Source organism: Camelina sativa, chromosome 2 (assembly GCF_000633955.1).
Source record: "Camelina sativa cultivar DH55 chromosome 2, Cs, whole genome shotgun sequence".
Lineage (NCBI taxonomy): Eukaryota > Viridiplantae > Streptophyta > Magnoliopsida > Brassicales > Brassicaceae > Camelina > Camelina sativa.
The window spans coordinates 23,839,390-23,848,372 of NC_025686.1; the positions used below are offsets into that span (position 1 = coordinate 23,839,390).

The 8,983-nt window shown below is 35.0% G+C and overlaps 2 protein-coding genes across 2 annotated transcripts; one reads left to right on the forward strand and one right to left on the reverse strand.

Moving 5' to 3' along the window:
• Positions 440-3,221, reverse strand: LOC104734743 (diacylglycerol kinase 4-like). The gene is made up of 11 exons (XM_010454383.2): positions 2,847-3,221; positions 2,643-2,765; positions 2,420-2,557; positions 2,232-2,317; positions 2,065-2,155; positions 1,813-1,971; positions 1,649-1,719; positions 1,489-1,566; positions 1,300-1,387; positions 1,093-1,209; positions 440-617 (listed from the first exon to the last, which is right to left on the reverse strand). Exons 1-11 carry the CDS (start codon positions 3,195-3,197, stop codon positions 459-461), a joined length of 1,461 nt encoding a protein of 486 aa, XP_010452685.1. The 5' UTR covers positions 3,198-3,221; the 3' UTR covers positions 440-458.
• On the forward strand, positions 3,991-6,442 carry LOC104734751. Its single transcript, XM_010454395.2, has 9 exons — positions 3,991-4,053; positions 4,572-4,661; positions 4,759-4,845; positions 4,925-5,052; positions 5,146-5,242; positions 5,332-5,409; positions 5,490-5,715; positions 5,797-6,020; positions 6,129-6,442. The coding sequence occupies exons 2-9, from the start codon at positions 4,572-4,574 to the stop codon at positions 6,189-6,191; spliced, it is 993 nt and encodes a 330-aa protein (XP_010452697.1). The 5' UTR covers positions 3,991-4,053; the 3' UTR covers positions 6,192-6,442.

Genomic DNA, 8,983 nt, shown 5'->3' on the forward strand with positions numbered 1-8,983 from the left:
TAAATAGTTTGATTCAAATTAGTTAGCTCTTTCTGTTTGTTTCTTATATAAACTACTAATTTATTACTGGTTAATTTGCTTAGATCATTCAGTTTTGAAACTTACCCCTTATACATATAGTGGATTTGGTACTAAAAGTCTAAAAGACAGAGAGAAATTGCAAGTGGTTCGTACGTACAAAATACTATCAGTACTTTTTGAAAGTTATAACTCAATCAGCCCAATTATATATGTTCTTCTATGAGTGTCCGTCTACTCATCCTCCACTCCAAAATCCTAGTTACTTCTTGTCTGAAACCAACTTTGCCATTTTGGTCGCCTTAGAATTGTAGATAAGTATATACTTTTTTTTTTCATTTAATTTTGTGGAAATTGGTTATTCACAATTACATTGTTGACAAAATAATATAATAAGAAGAGGTCAATTTAATGTAACAAGGTCAAGATGGTTAATATAGTCAATCTCCTTTGACAACCAAAGACTGGTGAGGGACTCTCTTGATGTCAACAAAGGTAGAGTAGTCTCTGGTCATAGGTTGCTTCCATGGCTCTCCATCCATTTGCATAAACGCATCTTTCCATTCTCCTCCTCTTATCTCTAGCCGTATCGCAGCCGCCTGTACGTAAAACCCCATTCGTTTGTGTATGGTCAAACCGTCAAAGGCAACAAATATTTGAATTTAATGAACTTCTCCTAAACAAAATGAATAAATCTAGACGTTTAAACTAGTCACATTCTCATCCCCATTTTCAAACGAGATTTTTAATTAAAAAGACATCCATATATGAGAAGGAATTTGGGAATATTTAAGTCAAAACACTTTTTTTTTGTCGACCGCTACTTGTGATGGGATATTATATCCTATGACCTATTCGGTCTTGCAAATTGACAGGACCGCTAAAGACTAGTTCATAATAAGCTATAATTAAAAAAGACGACCTAAAGTCTAGTTTTTGCGGCCCACACAACGGTTAGTAGATAGATAACATGTTTGGTGGATCTGATCTGACCCTGATTGTGTTTATGATCTAAGACAACCGGTATGGTTCTGATAGATCAGATTGCTAGTTAGAAACTTAGAATTGAAGTACCTGTGCAATGTGCTTGGCAGAGATGAGTTCAACCATAACGAAGGAAGCATGCCATCCTTGCTTTAACCCAAAGATCTCAAGCAACCCATCATCGGCTGATGCTTCCACAAAGCCTCTCTGTTACGTACACCTCAAGAAAGCGTTGAGAAGAATATCCAAACAATAAGAAGAACTAATTAGTGAGAGAAGAAACAGGCTGGTGTTTACCTTGTCGAGATAATCTTGTTTGAGATGTCCCCAAGGGTTTCTTCCACTTCCATAGCTATGTAGATTCAATGCAACAACTGCTCTTATACTGTCCCAAAAACCAAAAAAACCGCACATGTTTACTTCGAAACAAAATTGATTAGGTCGTTTGTCTTATTTGTTGTGTCCTTGTTTCAATTCTGTTGATACCTTTTGGGAACTGGTACTTTCTCCCACTCGGATGAGTCCATCTTTTTTATATGCAATGTCATAATGTTCTTGAGACCCCTACACCCCCCCCAAAAATTACAAACCGATTTAGATCACAATTTGAGGTTGTAACATATGTTGTCTTGGTATTAGTATAAACCTTAAACCGGGGTCGTTTATGCAGTGCGTGAGGAACCAACCCTGAGAGCAACCATATCCCGAATATATAATCTGCAATAACAAAACATTAGCTTCTTTCTTGATAAAAACAAAAAAAATGTTTTGAGAAAACTATCAAGCTCTCTCAAGAGATTTTGGTATTACCTTATTGGCGATAGGGCCATTCGCAAGGTAAGGCTTTTCATTGCGCAAATGGTGAAAACCGTAAGCCACTTGAGCATCCATTCCTATACTAAAGTAATTATAGAAAACTCCTTCATAGCCGTTCGTCGATGGATGCATCTCTCCCTCTATCTCCAAACTCTGAAACATAAAGATTAACTAAATTAACAACCCAAAGACTAATTTATTATCACAAAGGAGCTTTCGTTTTGTGTATTTAATGAAAATCAAAACCTGGTGGTCAATGTAACATTCTTGTGTAGACTTTAAAGAATAAGGAGGATCCACAATTTCACCATAAGGCATTGTAATCAAAATATTCCAACTGCATCAAATATTTTCAACATCAAGAACAGAGCGATGGTTCATATCACGCTTTCTCGATCAGTACTAAATTTTACCTATCTAGACGGCTTATGGGAGCAACACTTGCCCTATGAAGAGTACGTTTTATCGCAGACTTCCACGCAAATGGGAACGAACCTCCCTGAAAACATCAACATTATAAACCCTAATTACAACAGAGCTTTTCATAAGATTTATATTAGGTAACGTTTAAAGACAGTAACTTTGTTATACTTTTACTCACCCATCCAAAGCTTCTGGAGAGATCGTTTCCGGTTCCTAGTGGCATAATAGAAACGGGAGGAACAGGTTGCCGGTTTTGTACATTAAGTTCACCTAGACAACCTAGAACCCAACCAACGGTTCCATCTCCACCTGCAACCTGTAATGAGTGATCAAACCAGTGGCAATAAAAACAAACATATTCTAAAAAAATTTGGATTAAAGATTTAAAAAAGAGTACGTACCACAATTCTCATCTTTTCACGAATATCTTTAGCACATTCGTCTCCTCGAGAAGCAAATGCCTCTAAGCAACCCAATCCATATCGAATAAACTCGTTAGGCTTCACTTCCGTTAAATCAAACACCTGCAAGAAAAAGTTCACAATCTTTGTGTACAAAAACATCTTTGTGTACGTAAGATTGAATAATTAAGAATTGTGTAAAACCTGTTCTTCGCCGATAAGATTTTGGAGACGTTCTTTAATGATAGGACCTTGACGACCACCACTTTTAGGGTTAACGAAGACCATGAGAGGAACTTCAGGGGTGAGATCATCTAACGGTTGTGGTGCTACGGAGGAGGAAGCGGCGGCTGAAGGGGAATCGTCTTTACGGAGGATACAATCGAGGATAGCGAGGCGGAGATATTTAGGAAGCATAACTCTATGACGAAGCTCTTCTTTAGAGACTCTTATGCTCGCGAGATTTACCAATAATGAGACTTTCAATGAATCCAGAGATGAATGTCTCGGAATCATCCTCGCCGTTAAATCTCCGATCACCGGCGGTGAGTCCATCTCTCTCTCTCTCGGTCTCCCAAAGAAAAAAAAAAAGATTGAAACTTTTTTTAAAACCAACAATCAAAAATATGAAATTTTGAAATACACAACAAGATTGAGATTTCTGGGTTTTTTTGTGTGAAATTATAATAAAGCTTTGAATCTTTGTTTGCTTTTTGATCAAAAGAAGAAGAAGATTGAAACAGAGGATTTGTTCTGTTTGTTCTGTTTCGACCGTTGAGCTTTTTTTCAGGACATATATTATTACACTACAATTCCTACTAAAATATGTTGTTATTTATATTGGGCCTATTGGGCTTGTACAAGTTGTTAAGATTTGCTTCCGAGAGTATTGTCAACATGTTGTGAGGAGCTTCCACCTTCTGATGATGATAGGCTTTGACAAAGACTATCCTCCCAAAGCCATGAATGAGGAGTTTTCAGTCAAAGGTATTTGACTTGATGCAGGCTCTGCCAAGACAACATTGTAAACCTCTCCAATGCAAACTTCTAATCATAGCAACCGTCAACTCTTCTTTGATGTTTTTTTTTGAGAGTATAATCAAAATTGGAATCTACAGGATTTTGCACTGTCCACAGGCACAGAAGAATGTCCACTAACAACATCTTATGAAGTACTCTAAAGAACAAACAACTTAAAACTGTGCCCGCGAGACTTTTTTAATTATGGTTAGGTCTGTTCACAAGGGGTATTCTATTGGGCTGGGCCTTTCATATTTTAGTAAGGCCCATTTTGTTTTATCATGGTCTTAATCACAGGGAGTACTTGTATCTCGTTGACCAACCAAAAAGTCTCGTTTTTTTTTTCTTTCCCCCGAGACATTTTTCTGAAAGATTGAGACTTTTTTTGAAGGTAAGCTCAAACTTGTCTTCATTGTCTCTATGTTTGTTAATTTTAGTTTCTTGAATTATCAAAAGGTTGGGGTTCTTAGGGCATTGCAAACCTTTGAAGTGTAGAGGTCTCCTTAGAAACTTGTAACTTGGATTGCGTTGACTATTTTTTTTTGTTTTTTTGTTTTTTTTTTCTGGGAATCGGATTCGGGGAAATTTGAAATCTTTATTTCTAGCTGATGATGTATTTGATAAGAACAACAATGCCATAGTTTAGTCTAGCTAGTAGCTACAACTGTTTCATGTGTGTGATGTGATGTCATATCTGAGATCGATTTCAATGGAGTTTTAACAAGACACTAGAGCAAATCTTTTTGGTTGATAGTTAATTTATAAAATTCAAGTTAATTTGTCTGGAAGTAAGTAAGAAAAAAGTTGATTTTTTTGGCCTTAACTCATCTGTGGTTGTGCAAAAGTTTTGTATTTTTTGAGTGAGTGAGTGAGTTAATGCTGATATGTTCTCCGTGATGAGATTCTTAGATGTCAGATTTCCAAGTGTTGCTAGAGACATTCACATATCCTGCTGATTCAGCTCCCTTTAAGAGTTGTCATGCCTCTACCATCGTTGAGGTTTTTTCCTTGCTTCGAATCTTTTTATAGTTTTAGTGATTGATGGTTTGAGTCCCAGAGTTTCAGCTGTTTTTGTATACCTTTTTTTGTGAAAAAGGTTGATAAAGATCATTTTTTGACTGCGTATTTTGGTGGAACCACGGAAGGAGCACCTGATGTTAAAATCTGGTTGCAGCATTTCAAGGTAGAGTTGATAGATAAGATAGACTTCTCTAGCTATGTCATTCAGAGTGTTGGAATCATAATGATGTGTGATTACTCAGGATGGTCAATGGGATTCACCTGTTATGGTTGATGAAGAGCCAGGAGTTCCAATGTGGAACCCTGTCTTGTTCAAACTTCCTTCTCAAGAGCTCTTATTGTTCTACAAAATCGGCCAGGAGGTTCAAAAGTATGGTGTCCGTCCTCTCAATTAAACGAGTATATTACTCTTTTGTTCTGTTACATTTCTCTGATCTGTTTAGTGCTTTGGTGAAATGCTCAGATGGAGCGGTTGGATGAAACGATCTTATGATAAAGGTAGAACCTGGAGTGCAAGAGAACAGCTTCCTCCCGGGATTCTCGGACCAATTAAAAACAAGGTCCTTGTTGCATTGCACAGACTAGATTACTCGATAAAGATTAAACCTTTTTGTATTGGTTAGAAACTTGAGCTTTCTTTCTTCTCCAGCCTATTTTGCTTGAAGATGGGACTCTTCTTTGTGGATCATCTGTTGAAAGTTGGAATTCTTGGGGAGCGTGGATGGAGGTTCTTTAAAACTATATGGTTTGATTTCTGTATTAGTAGAGTCTGCTACAATGGTTTTACATTGATATGTGTTGGTACAGGTCACTTCAGACGCTGGTAGATCATGGAGAAAGCAAGGGCCAATATACATCCAAGGCAAGAGTCTTAGCGTGATCCAACCTGTTCCATACCAAACCGCAGCGGGAAAATTAAGGGTTTTACTTAGATCCTTCACTGGCATTGACAGAATCTGTATCTCAGAGTCTTCAGATGGTGGTGAGAACTGGAGTTTTGCAGTACCAACTGTTCTCCCAAACCCAAATTCAGGTTTCTTGAAACTGAAACAAAACATATTTTATAAATAGTCTTCGCTTTAACGTGATTTTATTAATGAGAATATTGATATAGGTATCGATGGAGTCAAGCTAAAAGATGGTAGGCTAGTGCTTGCTTACAACACAGACTCAAGAGGTATACTCAAAGTAGGAGTTTCTTTAGACGATGGTGACTCTTGGACCGATGTTTTAACGTTGGAGGACTCTCCGGGAATGGAGTTTTCGTATCCGGCGGTTATACAAGCTGATGACGGGAATGTACACATCACCTATACATATAACAGGACACAGATTAAGGTATTTTAGTCAAGACATTTAAAATGTGGATTAACAAAAACTTTTGGCTTCTTTTGATGCTTTTTTTTATTAGTTCAATGAATAACTTTGAGTGGTCTCAATACGCAGCATGTTGTGCTCAAGACTGCGACATATATCGATTCGAAGCCATACCGACATGGTGAAGCATGAGGAAGACACGTGGGTTTGGGTTTGTACGAACCACAACATTAAATTAATTCAGCAAATTTGAGGTCGACTTTGTTTTTGTTTTGTGTGAACCACTGATGATGTGAAGTGTGACTTTCCTCTTACGGAAGAACAAAGAAATGTTCTCTTTCTTGACTTGTAAGTTATGGATTGATCGATTCCATCTTGAGTTTGTAAAGTTGGTACTACTAGTTGATGAATATTATTATTATTGAAGGAGATATTAAAAATTATGTAGTGATCATATAAGTTAGAGATTTACTTTATCATACGTATATATCGTGGATTTGTTTTGCGAAAAAAGATTCGATCATTAATGGATTTTTATGTAAGAATTATTTAAATAATTGTAGACTATGGTCCAAAACTAATAATGAAAGGAAATACTTCGTTGTCGGTATAGTTGAGTTGTGTATTAAATTTGGTTGTGACTTAACAAAAAAAAATAAAGGAGAATTGGGTGTGATTGATGGATACCATTTATTTTATTTCTAAAAAGGAAAATAAGTAACATACCATGTCGTCGATTACTTATTTCCATATTCGAACATATCATTTACTATCATTTGTACCGTTAACATTATTAGTGAATAAAAAGAATTGAGAACATCATTAGAAAAATATGTCAATCTTTGGGTTTCTGCAACTGTGCAACACCACCATCCGATTCCGAACGTCATGTTTAGGAACGGTTACGATTGCATAAAAGATCATACTATAAAACATATATATTTGTATATCAATAAGATAAAACCGCCTAACTAGCCGCAAATAGAATACGGAAAATACCATGGCTTATGTATTATTACGACCAGCCCCGTAATAAATAGTAGTTTAAATACGAATGTGTCTAGACAAAAAAAAAAAAAAAAAGGGTATGTGTGTCTAGGTACACTGCAATAGTGCAATATATAACGGCAAACCATTTTGTTATTTTTTATAACAATTTTTGTTTTGTTTCGGTTTACTTCCTTGCTAAAACATATTGTACTATAATTTATGTATGTGGTCGAGAGAAGTGTGTATTTTAATGCATGTGCCGCGTTGGGATACTTTCAGAAATACGCAAACGTATATCAATCTTTTTTTTTTGTCGCCATATCAGTCTTATTATTATTTTTACGAACAAAAAATAAGGTACCGACTAAAAGAAAATAAAGAATTGTAATACTGCAATAACACTTTTAGAGAAGTTAATGGAATGAATCCAATGTGCTACATGCCCGGCGGGAATTTCGGGAGTTGTAACCTTTTGATTGATGATCGCAGCAACACTTTTTAATTTGTCTTTGTTTACTGCAGATGATATATATATATTCATATGTTATTGCACCGTAGATAAGCCCACATGCATTGATGGCCAAAAGAACAAAAACAAAGCTATTTTATATTCAAAGTATACAAACAATCGAAAAAGTTCAGTTACATACTTTTTATATATGTATCGTTGACGTGCTTGTATATATTGTGAATGTGCCAAATACAAATAGATCAAATAATTGTATAAATTTCCAGACATGTTCCAACTCGATATAATGGGAAACAAGTGTGCAAGAGCCATGATGGGACCAATTATTTAATAAAGTATTTAGATCATGTTCTAGTCAATGTTTATAAGCTGATCTCTCGTTTCGGTTAGCTAGATATTGGTCGATAATTAAATGTCTCAAACTGTATAGAACATTTGTGCTAAATTTGATGTTAATCTCTCGATATATATATATATACATAATAGAAAATGAAAAAGAATATGAATTACTGTATAATTACAAACTTAATCGATTTTTTACTTTAGATATACATATATAAATACAAAATTTTGAGTTTTTTTTTAGTTTTTGATATTTTATTTTCCAAATAAATTTGACGTTGAAAGTACATTCTCCCTTTGTAAAGATTCTATTTATACTATATATAATACTAATTTGTATGGATTTCTATTAAATTGAAAAATAAATATGGATTTTTTTTTTGTGTGGTTGCGATGGTCCCTTGGGCACTGAATAAATAATCACCTAATTTTTTGTTTCATGTAATGAATGTGCCTAAAGATAAGCATCAAGGAAGGCCATATGATCCAAATAAATCAAACACACACACTTAGCATTTATTTCTATTTTGCGTTATTATTTATTCAATACATTATCCAGCATATAGTATTATTATGAAGACACAACTGAAATGTATTTTGTTAAATGCTCTTACATTAATGCATATGAAAAGTATAGTTACTTTACATGGGTCATATACCATACGAAGTGGGAAAAAAAACTGAAGAGGGTCATAAGGGTATTTGAATTGCATTATGAAGCCGATGAGTTTTTAATTTTTTATTATGATTCGTGTTTTTACTCAAACTTTAACTTTATTATAAACTTGAAAGGACATAATCAATATGTATATTATAATGATTAAAGAAGGCGGAAATGTTCAAAGTATGGTTACTACCCAAAAAATTGGTGCAGTGGCGGCTCTATGTGTACATATACGATATGGCAATGGGAAAAATATTCCAAGTAGTATGGTGTTATGGTGGACAGAAGATAAGTAAGACTTCTTCACCACTTTATGATGCGAACAATGTTGCCTCAGTATTTGATTCCAATTGCTTCTGTTCATAGCAAGTATAGCAGCCTACCAACCAACTTCTAGAAAGTTCTTACACGCATATATAGATATAGATCATAGTTTGACCTCTATCGAACCAATCTTTATAAACGATTTATATAAGATGAGAAGACATCAAGAACACAATTTTTTTTTTTTTTTTTTGA